The 15506-nt window shown below is 53.4% G+C and overlaps 1 protein-coding gene and 1 long non-coding RNA gene across 2 annotated transcripts; one reads left to right on the top strand and one right to left on the bottom strand.

The window, feature by feature from the left end:
- Positions 1-192: 192 nt before the first annotated feature.
- On the bottom strand, positions 193-13532 carry LOC311444093 (endothelin receptor type B-like). The gene is made up of 8 exons (XM_084534935.1): positions 13296-13532; positions 9901-10423; positions 7911-8023; positions 7220-7424; positions 6392-6541; positions 5594-5727; positions 4912-5020; positions 193-4147 (listed from the first exon to the last, which is right to left on the bottom strand). Exons 2-8 carry the CDS (start codon positions 10396-10398, stop codon positions 3998-4000), a joined length of 1359 nt encoding a protein of 452 aa, XP_084391061.1. The 5' UTR covers positions 10399-10423; positions 13296-13532; the 3' UTR covers positions 193-3997.
- On the top strand, positions 7363-9640 carry LOC311444104. The gene is made up of 2 exons (XR_014697653.1): positions 7363-7498; positions 7716-9640. It is a non-coding gene; the product is annotated as an uncharacterized lncRNA (long non-coding RNA).
- Positions 13533-15506: the final 1974 nt, after the last annotated feature.

The raw sequence follows: 15506 nt of genomic DNA, 5'->3' as shown, positions 1-15506 counted from the left end.
TAACAGGAGCTTTTCTGCTCCGTGCTGGGGTGCAGGCCTGTGAACCTTCCCACTGTGCCCTGCCCAGGGGGACACCTCTGTCTCTCCCACGGAGGTCTGCCGCTACCAAAGGAACCTGCTGGCACCCAATTAAGTATTTAGCAGACTTTGCAGACCCCCTGCTGCTTAATAAGAAACACCCGGAGCCTCTCCTTTTCAAACGCCAGCATGTTTTATTAACACGCAGAGGATGTAAAATGTCAGGTTTTCTCCAGAAAACTGTTCTCTCAAATACAAACTGACAGACCTGCTTTCTGCCGGGCTGGCAGTGGGGTTGTGTTGGCAGGCGTTGGGCCCTGAGGCCAGCTGAATCCTACACTTGGTAATAAGGCTCCTTCACCTCCCTGCTTGGTGATGGGTTCACCTTGCCCCTGTCGAAAGACCCCCACATCTCAAGCAAGTGGCTGCGGTGGCCCTGCTGCTTTTGGCTCATCCTCCTGGCCTGGCGGGGTCGGGGAGGAGGTTTGGATAAACCAGATCCACCTGTGCTCGGTGCTGTGACCTCTCAGCCCAGGTGTCACGGAGGACAACCCTTCAAAAAGGTCTTGAAGGCCAGGAGCTGGCAGCAGGGAGCTGTCTTTGCACTTCCATGAGCAGATAAAATGAGGCCGCACATGCACCCCTTTTCTGACGTTCATTGCTTTCTTTTTGAGCTGATCCTGGGCTTATTGTACCCTAACAGAGACCCCTGAGGGCTGGGAAGGTGCCGTGTGAATGCCAACACAACAGAAGAGCTCTAAATGGATATTGTTTCCAGCTGATAACTCTCTTCTCTTCCCTCCCCTCTCACAAATTTTGTGATGTTGGTTATAACAGGAGGCACCTGGGAGGAGAACACAAGGGGGAAGCGAAGGAGACAGAAGTCCCTGTTAGGCAGACACACAGCAAGTGCCAGCAATGTCCAGAGCTGGGAGGAGCACAGGGCAGCCTGCTTGTTGCAATATTAATTGTGTGCAGCTTTGAGACTGGTTTTGAAGCATTTAAGGTGAAAATGTTGATCTGAGCATAGCTGCTAATGCGGGAATGATTAAATCTGCTCTTGGAGCATAAAAAGAGATGTTAGCCATGTGGGGCCCAGGAGGTTAATAAGGTAAGAGGATTCCCCCGTGTTCCTGTAGTTGCTGTCTGTCTTGTGAGCATCAGCAGGTCCTGGCTGTCCTTAGGAGAGGATCTTGAATGTTTAGGACTCTGCTCCTTGTGGCATTACCAAAAGTCACTGCTGGGGCGCTGTTCAGATGCTTCAGTCTTCACTGAAATGAACGGGAGCTGTGCATTTACATCTGCTAGCTCACATGCAAGCAAGCAGGAGACAGAACAACCCTTGCCCAGCTCCTGGCAGGCACCAAACGGCCTGGCTGCTGATCACTGGTTTGGATAGAGCAGGAGGAGGCCAGGCTGACATAACTGGGGCTGTCCTGGATGGAAAAGGACTCCTGAATGCTTTGCTCTGACGTTTTGGAACCATTTGCTGAAACAGAGCATGAGGAAGGTTGAATCTCACCACTTGGGACTGACCTAATGTGTAACTGGCTCTGCTTTGGAGCTGCAGCTGGCCCTGCTCAGAGGCAGTGCAGCCGCTGTCCCTGAGGTACCTGCAGTGACCCAGACTTACCAGCTTAGCCTGACACTTCTCCAGATTTCCGTCTCCAAATCTGACCCCCAGCATCGTCTGCTCTCCGGAGCTGCCAGCCTCCTCCAGGCCATCCCGGCTATGGAGGCACTGGCCCAAATCAGCCCCCAGCAAGTCCTGGGCTTATGCGGGGTTGCTCACCTCTGGGGCTCCCACCAGCCAGGACTTCCAACCATTCCAGGCCCATGCGATGTAACGGGGACCCTGAAAAAGCTTTTGGCTCAACCTGTGACCGAGGCACCAGCCATTCCAGGTGAGTGGGAGGAAGGCTGTAGCCCAATTTGCCAGCCTGTATCCTCATCACTGCTTTTTACGGGACCTCTTTCCCTGACAAGCCATTTGACACTTCCATGGGCCTCCTCGTTGCGTCCCACCTGCCTCTTCCCACCCTCCCTTCCAGCCACCAGCACTGCACGTCTGCCTTGGCACCTCCTGAGCTGGCTAAATCCAGGCGAGTGAAGGAGTTTCAGGGAGCACCAACGAGATGCAGCGCCGGAGGTGTTGACCTGAAGCAAATCACCCCGTGGCAGCTGCTTGCAAGCCAGCAGGACAGGCCTTGGTGGGTCGGGGCCAGCCCTGGCAGGAGACCGCTGAGAGGCTGGGCTGGCCAGAGCTGCATCTGCCACAATTTAGGATAGAGCAGAATTGGAACAAGGCTTGGTGTGCTGCTGGCTTACCCATTGCTACATCCTTGGAGTGGTGTGGGGTGCTCTTTTGAGGCCACGGAGTCCCTTCGCCTGTAAATGTGGACAAATATAGAAACATGCAGAATTTAGGTATTTTTTTAATAAGCACAGTCATTTAAAAAATCCTTCTGCTAAGATACCTGTGTTAGAACACTTCAGTCTAAACCATTTCTGCATCAAATTCCACTTGTCCAGCTCTGGCACACAGCACAGCAGCCGTGCTGTGAAATGGATACAGACAAATCTCCTCCAGTGGGGAGGTAAGGTTATGGAAAACATGCTGGTCTAGATAACCCTCAGTTTTTTGGTTTCCACTGAAACCTATTCGTCTTTCAAAAATACGATCTGTTTGTAAAAATTTGCATTTCAGTGTAAGCAAAGCTAAAAAAAAAAATAAAAATCAAAAAACAAGCACCATCACCTCAAAAATGTTCTGCTTTATTTGCAGGTCTTTTCTCTTCTCCCTTTTTCCTTTCTCCCTTTTTTCCATGATAAGGTGAAAAGGGAAAAGAGGAGAGGAGAAAGAGGTAAAAGAAGAAAAAAACAACAGGGACATCATCAAAACCTTGGCAACTAAAGCTTCCTCATGTAGGTTTTCTTGAAGTTTTGGCAAGAGGTACAAGCATGATTTTTAGGAAGTCATGCAGGAAAAAGCACTTGGGGATTAATCATTTTGAGTAGTAAATTTGTAAGGCTCTTTGCCGTGTGTCGGTCAGCTCCAGCAGCTCTTTCAGCTGAGACTGCCCCTTCCCCGTTGCCTTTTGCATCTTAGCTTGACCCTGAGGGTGAGGATCTGAGCTGTGGTGTCACAGTGCTGTGTCCAGGACGTGGTGGGGTCGAGGAATTGGGGAGGGGGAAGCTGGGGCAGATGGTTTGGTGTGGCTGGATGCTGCTGCTGGTTCCTGCCTAGGACAACTGCCCTCCTAAGCTGTGCTGTCGCATGCATGCAGTCACCTCCTGAGAACCTGGAGCAGATTTCCCAGGAAAAGGGAAAGAGGAGGAGTCCTTTAGGAGGAGTCCCAGGTGAGGTTGGTCACATCACAAAGCTGGGTTGCTGCCCATCCCTCCGTGCCGTGGCTGCAGGCGGGGAGATTTCAGGCCACTGATGGTCTACGAGGCCTATGTGTGCCTGGGTCTTATCCTGGCTCTCTGCCCTGGGACAAACTGTTCCAGCAGCAGAGGGAGATCATAAGAGATGTCTTTTTGGCTTTTTCAGCTGGAAATTTGTCACTCAGGTGCCTTGCCCTCTCCTCCCCATCCCACATCCATCTCCAGGTGGCAGCATCTCAACTTTCCTTCCCTTTTCGCACCCATCTCCCCACCCCATGTTGCTACCCAAGACGAATGGCTCTAAGTCACTCGGCTGTTCCACAGGGAACTGAAAAATCCTACAAGGGGCTGGATCCCATTCTTCCTCTCCTCCTGCAGAGGCGATTTGGATGGGAGGAAGGACAAGCAGAGCTCAGAGGCAGTGTTCAGAGCTAGTCCCAGGCATCAGTGAAATGCTGCAGCTCCTGCCAGGTGGGTTACGACGCGGAGGCAAAAACAACTCAAGCCCAGCCAGGAGATGGCCGTGCGAGAGAAATGGAGGTGTCCTGCTGTCTTTTCACAGTGCCTTCTCCGCTCTGCCCCATGGGGAGCTTTAGGAAGAGCTGTACTTGTTGCTCAAGCGGGAGCTGCTCCGGTCCAAGCCAAGCTCCTGCCCGTTGGCTTTCCACTTGCCCACGGAGCCCTTCTCATCCGTCGGCGTGATGCTCAGAGCGGGTCTCTGGCACCAGCAGCACAGGCAGGACTGTGGGGAGACAAGCAGGGGGAGACAGAGGTTACACGTGTGGATTATGAGGTAAAAGAGGAGGAAATGTGGGAAAGTTCCCAGTGATGTTGGGGGTCAACCCGCACGGTGCCGGGCTGGGAGTCACAGGCATGGTGAGCGCGGCTCTCCTGCAGCTCAGGTGTGTCGAGACAGGGCTGGTGAGCCTTGGAAGTGAAGACAGGAAAACACTGTGCACCTTTTGCAGCTGTGCTTTCTCATCAGCAAATAGGGCTGATGCTTGCCTGGGCTCAGCCCCTTGCCACAGCCACTGGGAGGTGATTCCCATCCCATCCCCTTCCTTTCCCCAGCCTCCCCTCCTGAGATTTTTCTCCAAGCAATTTGGGCTCAAAAGTTTAGAGCAGCCCCAGTCTTGGTTTAAAGGCATGTGGGGATGTTTCTGACCCAGAATAGCAGTCTTCTCTGGTCTTGCACTGGCAAAAGCCCCACCAGAAGAGGGTAGGAAGCTCTAGCGTGCTTGGAGCTGGGAAGAGAGGCACCCAGCAGGGTGAAAATTTGGGAGGAAAAATACAATGAGGAAAAAAGGGAATGCTGTGAGCTGCTGGCAGCCCCAGCATGTGCCTGATGCCTGCCTTTCTCCCCATCTAGGACGCCCAGAAGCCCATGGTGATGGGAGTGCCTGGTCTGGGGGAGCTGGTGGCCTTGGGACCAGTGTCTGGGCACGCACCGTGCATGAAATTGCAGCCAAAATGAGCACAGCCAGGGGCTAGAGGAGCCAGCCCTACCTGGAAGCAGTTCTTGAATTTTCGGCTGACGAAGTAGAGAGCCACGGGGTTGATGCAGGAGTTGAGGGAGGCCATGTTGATCCCAAAATAATCCATCACGAGGAGGAAACTGAGACAAGAGGGGAGAGAAGGGGCTAGGAGCTCGCCGAGGGGACCCCTGAAGGAGGGTTTCCAAGCTACCTGGCCTGGGAACCTGCTTCCATGGGGGGACCGGTGACAGATACCAGACAGAAGAGCACAAAACCGTCCCTCCTGGGATTCAGCAGTGGCACAACAATTTTTCCTGCAAGGAGCATTTCCTGAGGAACCTAAGAGCAGGAGATCTGATTTCCCCTGGTGGCCTTGATGCTCCCACATTCAAGCACAGTAGCAGGGTCTGTCCTGAGCTGGATTCGGGGTGATGGGCAGGAGAGGGGAATATGACCTGCCATGTAGCGGAAAGTGTGCTACAGTCCTTTTGGCCCTGCTGAGAACATTTCTCTGCCCGGGAGACCTCTTTAACCCATAGGCTTTACAGAGACGTTTCAGAATTGAATTTCCTCTTTTCCTGAGGCCCCCCACCTCCTTTCTCTGTGCCTTTCTGGGGGGGCGACGCCATCCAGAAAAGCGGCCTGAAAGTTTTTCGGAAGGCAGCTCCACCAGCCTGCAATGAGCCCAGCGGAACATTGTCTGGGTCCCCTACCTGAGCAGTTCGCATCTGTTGGGGTCCGTCTGGTCGTAGATGGTCTTCTTGAGGATGCGGCTGAGGTGGAGCGGCAGCCAGCAGAGCGCAAAGATCACCACCAGGCAGAACACGGTCTTGGCCACCTCCCGGCGCTGCGAGGAGAAGGTGGGCAGGGGAGAAGGGATGCTCTGGGTGAGCACTGGAGAGCGGCCGGGGCCAAGCACCATCTCCCCGTGCTGAGCAAGGGCCCTTCGAGTTACTTCTACAACCCGAGCAGGGCTGGGCACCCCTCTGAGTCCAAAGCACACTCCCAGCTCCTGCTTCAGGAGGACGACTCATGAGATCCAGGCTGCAGAAAGCAGTAAGGTAACCAGTAGCACGAGATAGATCAGGATAGGGTCTCCTTCACCCCATCCTACCATCACTCCTGGTTGCTTTGCTAGACCCTGGAGCATGGACCCTCATCTGTCCACTCTTCACGCTAGGTTATTGTGACAACCAGCTCCTCAGAAAAGCATGGGAGGGAATGGGAAGCTACAGCAAGGCCAGAAATAAATGGCCATAGACATTGAAAAGCAAGCTGGTCCATGGCCACAGTGCTGGTGGCTTGTGTTGGCACTGAGGTGGGCGACTGGAGCTGAGGGCCCCTCTCCCTGGTTGAATCCATGCATTGATGGGTCAAGAAGTCATTGACCACTGTGAGGTTACGTTAGCTCATTCGTGTCCTCTACAGGAAGCTGGGATTGTTCTCCTCTTCTACAACACTACCTCTCGTTTTGGGAAATATTGGGGTTTCTGCCCTCCTGGCTTTCTTACCCGTTTCATGTGGTCGTTCAGAGCGATTCTCATGCCGTTTCTCTTGCTCAACATTTCGCACGACATGAGGGTGTAGAAGATGCCGGTGCATACCAGGGGCAGGCAGAAATAGAAGCCGAAAAGCCACCAGTCCTTCACGTCACGATAGAACTGCGTGCAAAGCAGAGAGGAACAAAAACGGGGAGAAGGGGGTAATGGGGCATCGGTCACTGACACTGCCCCCATCAGCTCACTCCGACACCTCAGATGGGTGAAAGTGTAACTGCCCCAGGCTAAGTACACCTGGGGTAATCTTGCCCTGAGGCTGGTTCATGTTTAACCCAAAGAAGTGAAGGCTGTTTTACATCTGGCTGCTGGTCTAGCACTCTTGTACAAGAACCAGTTTCAAGGAGCACATTTTGGCAGATACAGGGTTGGGAGGGTAAGTTCTGATGCTTTGTAAGTGTCTTCATCCCCTTGCTCACCCTTAGCTGGCCCTGTGCTAATGGCTACTTGTGCAGCCTGGTTGTGGAGATGCTCCTTGGCCTGTTGTGACAGCCTAGCATCTTGCTGAGGTTTCCTGAGATGGGTCATGACCTGGTGTGGGCAATGAGGACACAACACAGCTTCAGGACCTTCTGCCTGTTTTCTGGCCCCCACGCTCAAAGCAACTCTACCCCGTTAGTACTTTCTGAGTCTTCTGTGCTTTGCCTAATGCTGCTCTCCCCAAATTCACCCCGATGCCTGGAAGCCATCTGCAGAAGCATCCAACCTCTCATCGAGGAGGGAGGATGCCCCGTTTGTCTATGCCTTCCTCATGCTGCAGCCGGGATGGGGCAGCGTACGTACCATCATGAAGCTGGATTTCTGCTCGGAGGCGAGCATGCACACCCACAGGTCTCGGTCCCAGTAGTTGAGCTCTACCATGTCAAAGGCTATGGCTTCGGGGACTGCCAGCACGATGGCCACTGCCCAGATCAGCGTCACCTCCACTGCCTTCCACATGGGGATCCCTATCCCCTGGATCCGACTCCAGGAGGCCACTGCTCGGTACCTGCTCAACGCGTGGGGACACAACAGGAGCAGAGAGGAGTGAGAAGAGCCACCAACAGGAAAGGGGCCTGGAAGGTGTGTATTAGAGTTGTCCCCTTTCCCTTGCCCCTTCCTCCACCACCCCTGAGCTTTCTCCTTCCGTGGAATGGGGAGGATCAGGAGCAGGGGCTCAGGGGAGGAGTGTGAGGGCAGCGCTCCTTGGCCAATATCTGGCCACCTCCCGGTGGGAGGGGTGCCACCCTTCCCCACCACCCTGGCAGCTCTTCTCACATGTTGTGCTCCTCCTCTCAAGCTTTTCCAGCAGGATTTACACTTCATCCCCACAGGGAGGAGTCAGTTCCTGATGGATTTCAGCCCCATGTGACAACACCCTATTCCCTTCTCTGAATTTGGCCCAGAACCAACCCATCGGTGACAACAGAGGGGGCTATGCTGTGGTTAAATATGGGCCAGGATGGGCAAGGCATCTGTGGGAGTTGTTTCTCACCTGTCGATGCTGAGAGCACAAAGGCTGAGCACCGTGATGCCCACCGACGCCTTCTGGATGAAGGGGACCAGCTTGCACACCTGCACGCCGAAAGGCCAGTCCTTGGCCAGGAGCTGGAGAAGAACCACAGGGTTAACAGGGAAAGTGCCTCCGGCTTCCCGTAATGGCAGGTGGTTGCCCACAAGGTGCAAGAAGCCCACAGGGAGCAGCTGAAAGCACTCTGAGGTTACCTCCACCAGGGCTGTGCGGTGTGTGCTCCCGGTGCTTTGCGTCGTGCTGGGAACCACTCCTTTCCCCAGGGGCTCGTGGTTGACACCTATGTGGAGGGATGGTCCAGACAACAGGTCCTGAACCCACACCCTGGGTGTTTTTGGGTGGACTGGAATCCGAAAAGCCACAATGGGCTTTGGGTCACTTTTGGAGGGTGTTGTGCTCTGAGCAGCCGAAGTCCAGCAAGGACAGCTTGTTTCAGAGCCATGTAGGCTCACATCCTCACCGTGCTCTGCCCTTCTGCCATGCCTTTGCGCAAACCCTCCTCCAAACTTCTGTGCAGTATTATTTGAAACTAATGATGTTTGGTTGCTTGAGACCAAAGGAAAGCAACGGTTGATTTCAGCAAGCAATCGGGCATCCCCTGTATGTCAGAACACCCTGAACAAATCTGGGCAAGGCAAAAGCAAGGTTTGCTTACACGTGAATTTGAAGAGGGTTCCTTCCCTCACCCCAGCCCCAATCTACCACCAATGCCAACAGCCTTCTTCACTCCTGCTCCCAGCTTTTCTCACCTCTGGCAGTTTTTGATCTGGTTTTCCCTTTGAAGCTACTCATGGCCTGAAACCCAGCTGGGGCAAGCAGAGGGCATCACTGGGGACAATATGCATCGGAGACAGCAGAAAGGGAGCTCCGAGAGATGGCTAGCTGTATCTCCAAGCCAAGAGCTCGCATTAACATGAGCCATCCCATAGGTGAGGCCTTTGGTATAAGCCATGAGCATGAAGAGCTGTGCCCCCTGGTTCTTGCCTGTCTTGGATGCAGGGCTGGGTATTCAGCCTGTGGCACCTTCCTCAGGGGGGTCATTCCTGCAGCCTCCATCTGGTCCCACACCTTTTTTTTTATGAAGCACAGGACCTTCCTATAGCACAGGCTTATGAAATATGGCAAACAGATCCCAAAGGGGCGGGCCATTAGACATCTCTACTGCCAGTCCTGTTGAATAAATCAGCTATATAACAGCTCTATATCCAACATATCTCTTGTGTAAAGCCAGTTATATAAATCAAGCTGAGATCCATGTCCTTCACCCCATGGCATCCCTTCAAGACCCGGCCCACCAAAACCCATCTCACGTGGTGGGTGAGAAGGAGCTGCACAAGCCCCAGCACATCTCACACCACACGACTTCTGCTCCTAACTGGGGTCTGAGCCCCACAGCCACCTCTGCCCACCCCTCTCTGCCCCGCTGCAGCAGGCAGAGCTCGGGTTCCTCCGCTTCTTCGTCACATCTCTTCCCTCTAGCACGGGGAGCAATGTCTGAAAGAAGCCCCCTGTTTTGTAGGACAGCCCTGTTCCTTGTTCCTGGGTGAGTCTTTCTGCTTAGTTGGAATAAAGCAGATGTTTGCCTGAGGCTGGTTTGTGAGCTGTGCTGGGAGTGGTGTGCCTAGCGCACGAGAACAGCGGGTTTTGCTCGACTGAAATAAACTTTGGGTTGTAATGTCGGGAGACTGCAAGTGGCTCTTTTCTTGACATGTTAAATGAGATTTAAAAGATCTGGATGGGTGTGTGTGTGGAAAACACAGCAGTAGGTGGGAACACCTCTGCTTTCCCAGGAACATACTGCGTCAGCTCATGTTTTCCTTTTCCTTTGGAGAGCAGGATCTCCCTCCCCCTTTCCTGCCCAAACTGGAGCCTGAAATAAAGAGCGGAAGATAGCTATTCCCCAGGGCACTGAGGCAGGTGGGAGCAAACGCTGTTCCTGCCGCACGAAACCTACCTTGTACACGTTGATGGGCAGAGCAATGAGGATGTAGAGGAGGTCTCCGAGCGCCAGGCTAGCGATGAGGACGTTGGGCCCGTTCCTCATGCACTTGTTCTTGTAAATGATCCGGAGGAGCGTGGAGTTGCCGATGATCCCCACTATGAAGATGGTGCAGGACACGATGGTGTTGATGTACTTGAAGATGTGCCTGATATCCGCGGGCTTCATGCACACGGGCAGCAGGGGTGGCTCGGAGCCGCTGCTTCGGGGGAGGCTCTCGGAGCGGTTGGGCAGCCTGGTGTCCTGCAGCAGGCTTGGCTGGAGCAGGCTGTACGCCTGCTCCTGGCTGAGCACCTCGAAGGGGACGGTGCTCTCCGGGAAAACCCCCGGGGTCTGGCTGCGTGCCCCGGAGAAGAGGCAGGTCAGGAGAATGGCGAGAGTGGTGGGAGTTGGGATGCTCGCCATGGAGGACTGAGAGGCAAAGCTGGCCCTGGGAGCCCTTGGGATGCTCATGGGGCGTCTTTGCTTGGGTCTGGATCTGTGGGTGGAGAAAGGGACAAGGGGGAAAATGGGTTAGAGGAGAAGGGGGTCTGGTAGTGCTCGAGAAGGTGCTGGAGAGGGTTTCTTCTGGCTGCAAGCAGGCGGTGGTGGCCTGTGCTCCGGTCACCTGCAGCCAGTGGAGCACAAGCAGCAGTTTTGAGGCACCTGCCCCACCAACGCATCGGGGTAATTCTGCAAACCCCATCTCTGGGTCCATGGAACCAGGGGAGCTTTTCTTCCAGTTCGTGCCATGGGAAAACTGGAGCAGTGCAAACGTCAGCAGAGCCCATGCGGCATCGCTCAGCACAAAGAGACAACCCTCAGCGCGGTCTTGCTGGGAAACGTGCTGGGAAAATGCCACGAGGGTTTTTCCAGAAATGCTGTATTGATACCTGACATCTTATTCGGATTTATGTGCTAGTAGAGTGGCCCCTCCTTCCCCATCCTTATCGCTGTTAATTGAACTGCTTCCTTTCCAAATCCACCACGCTGTTCAGCTCCATACCGGGGGACATTAATCTCTCTGTGTTGGCTGTGGCGTTGGCTGCTGAGCGCAGTAAAAGGTCTCTCAAGCTGACCAAAGCTGGAGCACTGCTAATAAATATCACCTGAGCAGGCTCTGCTTTGCAAATCTCAGGCAATGCTCTCAGGCAGGACTGGCCCAGTGGCAGCTCTGCGGCCATGAGTGGCTGATGAGACAGCTGAGGATGCTGTAGCACTGTCCTGGCACGATGTGGATTTGGGGAACGGGCTCCTGGATGATGCAGATATGGCCACTGGTGGGAAATGAGCCCAGGGAGGGAGGGGAAGGTGCCAGCACCCTGCCAAGCTGAGCCACCTGGGCAGATCTTGGCTCTGCTGGTAGGAGTGGGTGAAGAGCACATTGCTCAAGCTACAAAACTGCAGCTTCGAAGGGAGGAAAAGTTGCTATGCCTGGACTGAAAATGGGAACCTTTTAGGGCTTCCCCCCAGGCTCTGTAGGAGCACGTGCGCCTTTCTGCTTGTTTGGAAGTCTCCAAGCGTGATCAACGTGAAGTTGGCCTCTTTCCCAAGGAACCAGCCTAACCTGACCTACCCTTTTCTCGGTTTCACCCCACTGCTCCTGCCAGAAAATCTAAATCAGGCTCGGTTCTCGCCGACCCCCTTACGTCCTTCGGCCAGGTCCTTAGTGCGTGCCACTGTAAACAGGCAGTGTCGGGAGGAAACTTGCAAATTATTCTCAGTTACACATCAAACATAGGCAATAAAATAACCAAATCCCTTCAGCCACAGTTCAGACCTCACCAACTAGACAGGTTAGCTTTCAGTTCTGTTAAAGCAGCCAAATTTTGAAGATGTTTTCTTTCTAGTTTGAACCCCTGTGTTGTGATGGCACCTCAGATATGGTTTCACCACAGGAAAGTTAAAGATCCCATCGCTTTTCTTTTCAGCTCACCATCAGCATGCTTCCCTGTGCTAAAATATTCATGCCTGGTGCACAGCAATCTTGTGTGTTCACCGTACCTTTCATCTCTGCAGGCTAAAGCAGCTTTGCAAACTTATCTGGCAGATAAGCCACATTGGTGTGAGCCAGAACAGCCTCTACAAAGTTATTTGCCTGCCTCTGGCTGAGGGAAAAAAAGAAAAAAAAAAAAAAAAAAAAAAAAAAGAAAAAAGCAAGTTTTCAATGCCTTCAAGAGCGTTTAGAAGTGTCTTCATGTGATGGTGGGGAATATCTTACAGGACCCCCACCTGTCCTATAAGCACCCAGTTTATGTGGCTATCCCAACCCCAAGGGATGCCTGCAGGTGTGTCCTGCTGCTCCTAAGCACAAAATAATCCAAAAAATGGGGAACCCTCAGCCCCTCCTGCCCATCCTGCGTGGGCAGAGCTGATGTCCTGAGGCAGGGACCTTGGGGTGCCAGCTTATCACCTGTAAAATGCTGTGAGGAGAACCTCGCTCCGTGGTGGTGGCTAGGAAGGTCCCAGTACATCCATTAAGTCCCAATTGCCCAGCCTGGGACCTTGTGGCTGGAGAAGCTTCTCCAGCACCATCTTCCTGATATTTACCTCAGCACCTGTGTAGGTACCAGAGCGTCCTTGGGAAGCTCTTGTGTCCTGTGCCCTCTGCAGCAGCAGGCTGCTCCTCTCTGCTCCGCCTGGTGCTGTTCAGCCCCCGGGTATTTGGCAGGAGAGCTCATGTGAGTAAGGATCACAGGACACGGCTCACTGGATCCTGCCCATCCCTTCCACAGCGAAAAAAAAAAAAAAGGGCTTCTCCCCCTTCTTGCCTTAATATACAACAATTTAGTAAAAGGGGAGCATTGTTTTCTCCTGCTCAACAGCCCGCAGACTTCTTGTCCTCCGAGTTGCCTCTCCCCTCCCTCATCTCAGCGTGCTTGCAAACACAGCTCTTTCTCATTTGCGGGGGAAACTGAGGCACAAAAGGGCCAAGAGGCTTGCTGGGTGCCCAGCAGATGTGAAACCAAAGTCAGCATCACTTGATCCCAAATCCTTGTGTTTCTGATCCTCCAGGGAGGTGACTCTGCGCCCGACATCCCCATCCCACCTGCCCAGCTGAGGCTCTTCTTTTCTGCAAATAAACATCTCTTGCAGCAAAAGTGCAATGGGTGGGAAGAGGGGGGGGAGAGGCAGATATGAGCACCACATCCCCAGCTGCTCCCCTGACTTGAACCCACCGTGGTCCCAAAACTGGCTGATTTTTGCCCAGAGGCGTGCCGGGTGGATGTCTTCTCCAGCCCCTGCACCACCTGTTAGACCTTGCTCGGGTCCCACCAAGAAACGTGTGAAAACTCACCCAGCTGCAGGAAATCGTTTTGTTTGCAAATCAGTGCACGGCACAGCAAAGCTTTTCATCAGCGTTAGGTTACCTTCCTCCAGGCCACGAGCTTTGGGTGCTCTCGGGATCAGTTTCTCTCCCTCTCACGGCCCCTTGCCATGTCCTGCAGGTCCCAGGAGGACGGCAGCGCTGGAGATCCTGCAGTTTGCTTTTGCGTTGTGGGCTGGTGTTTCAGAGGGGTGTGGGGGGGGAAGTTTCTTCCCTCTCGTGACTTGCTGAGGTCTCTCCAAACAGAGGACTTGGTTATATAGAAGATCACAGGGCTCCCCCCGAACGCAGCCGCTGTGACCAATAAGTGAAGAGCAGGACAGGGATGGAGGAGGAGAGCGAAGCGGGAGAAACACGGGCAGCCCCGTGGAGGGATGAAAATAACAACCAAACAGAGCTCCAGGCGGAGGGAGGGAGCTGGGGGACGGCTGCTGACCGCGGGCAGCGTGCCTGCACGGCACGGTGCTGTGACAGCTCTGAGGGGCTGCGCCTTGGCAGAGGGACCTGCGGCCCCAAACACCTCTGGGGAAAGGATTTGGGGAGGCATCGAAGCCTTTTCAAAAGCCAGCTGCTCTGCATGAAGCTTCTGAAGGGGCTTTCAGGAGCACGGGCAGCTCAAGGGGATGCGATGATGTTTCCCTGCTGGCTGAGCAGACGGGGGACAAGAAGTCCCCAGTGAGGAGCTGGAGGTGGCAGACCCCACTGCTCCCTCCCTGAGCCTTGGTCTGGGCGAAGCAGGCTGAGAACAGGTTTCAGACCGCAGTGCCATCTGCCAGGAGGTGCTTTTTCACATGCCGGCCCTTCTGATTTTTGCTGTTTCTGAGCATCCTGAGCTGCCTGAGGAGCCTCATCCAGTTGCTCAAGATGCAGGGCAGAGCTCTTCATGGCCAACACGTCAGTGCTGCCATGGGGTCCCACCAGCCTCCCCCACAAGCCATTTGTCCGGTCCTGTCTCTGAACACGGTTCTGGATCAAAGACTTCCCTCTGATTTCCACCTGCCTGTGAACAGATCACAAGCAGCTCATCCGTGGGACTTCTCCTGTCCTCCTCCAGCCCCTGTGAGCCTGCAGACAACCTGTCCTGCTGCACAGCTCATGCACAAAGCCTTTCCTGACCTCCTTGGCTCAGCTGCTTGGGGAAGACTGTCTTTCCTCACCATGCTCTGAAGCTGGCTTTGCTCAGAACTGTGGGGTTGTTTGGTATGTGGCAGGTTGTTTTACTAAAAAATAGAAGAAAAAAAAAAAAAAAGACAAATCACCTTGTTTAAGTGTCCTTGATGGCTCAGGAAGGTGTCTTGGCAAAATCAAAGCAACTTCACTTTGGTGTAGGAATCCCTTTGCCCTTTTAGTGCCCAAAACAAGGACAGAAAGAATGGGTTTGGGCTCCTTCCCAGGCTGAATGCATCTTAGGTAGAAGGAGATGATGGTTGTGGTACACCAGAGGGCCATGCTGCCATTCAGAGGGACAGGAGCAGGCTGGGGAAGGGCAGGCAGCAACCTCTGACAGGTCAGGAGAGGGAAGCCCAAGTCCTACCCCAGGGAGGAACAACCTAGCTCTCCCATAGGAAGCCATCCCTCAGCCTTGCTCATCCTTGTTGCCCATCTCTGAACATTGTCCAGTTGCATCATGTTGTTTGAATATTGTTTTATCTTCAAGCTATGATCTTTTCTACTCTCTTTTCTTGCTACATTTTCCATTACCTTTCCATTACCATAGTCTTCAAATGTAATAGCCAGTTAAGTGTGCCCAGCATTGAAAATGGCAAATAAAATGTTAATTCCCTTCTACTCTGCTTCTTTTTGTGACTTTGTGACTTTTGAGTCTGAGCAGGTTCCTGCACAACACCCTCCTGGGTCCTGCCTTCTGGCTGGGAGCAAATTGTTGCTTGCTACTGGAAGTGGTTGGACTCCAGCTCCTTTCAGCCCCACTAGTCGTTGTTGGTCTTCAGCTGTTGCATCTTAAAACATGTTTTCATACATCTTTAACCATTTAGTACTCTGAGGACAGAATAGTTGAAGGTCCTTCTGTGGATTTTGCAAGAAATCATGGGACCACTCTTCTCTTGCAGTAACACAATCAATGGACAGATTAACACACAGGATTAAAATATGTGGATGCTTTTCTCCTGCCAGTGTTCCTCTGTTCTAGCGACCTCTTTTTCTGCTTCTCATGGCTATAAGTGTCTCTCTCAGTTGCTCCCTCAGCTAAAAAGAGCCTGACTGTTCTGATGGCATGCCTTCTTCCCCCAGTGCT

This window comes from Aythya ferina (assembly GCF_964211825.1).
Source record: "Aythya ferina genome assembly, chromosome: 13".
Taxonomy (NCBI): domain Eukaryota; kingdom Metazoa; phylum Chordata; class Aves; order Anseriformes; family Anatidae; genus Aythya; species Aythya ferina.
The sequence above is the reverse complement of the archived record's forward strand: the minus strand, read 5'-3'. Positions and strand labels throughout refer to the sequence as shown.

Excerpts from the sequence above, each read along its gene's own strand:
- LOC311444093 (XM_084534935.1), bottom strand. The coding sequence starts at position 10,398 with ATGAGCATCCCAAGGGCTCCCAGGGCCAGCTTTGCCTCTCAGTCCTCC. Across the intron at positions 7,425-7,910 it reads TGTGCTCTCAGCATCGACAG|GTACCGAGCAGTGGCCTCCT; the intron begins GTGAGAAACAAC and ends CGCGTTGAGCAG. Across the intron at positions 5,728-6,391 it reads TGAACGACCACATGAAACGG|CGCCGGGAGGTGGCCAAGAC; the intron begins GTAAGAAAGCCA and ends TTCTCCTCGCAG.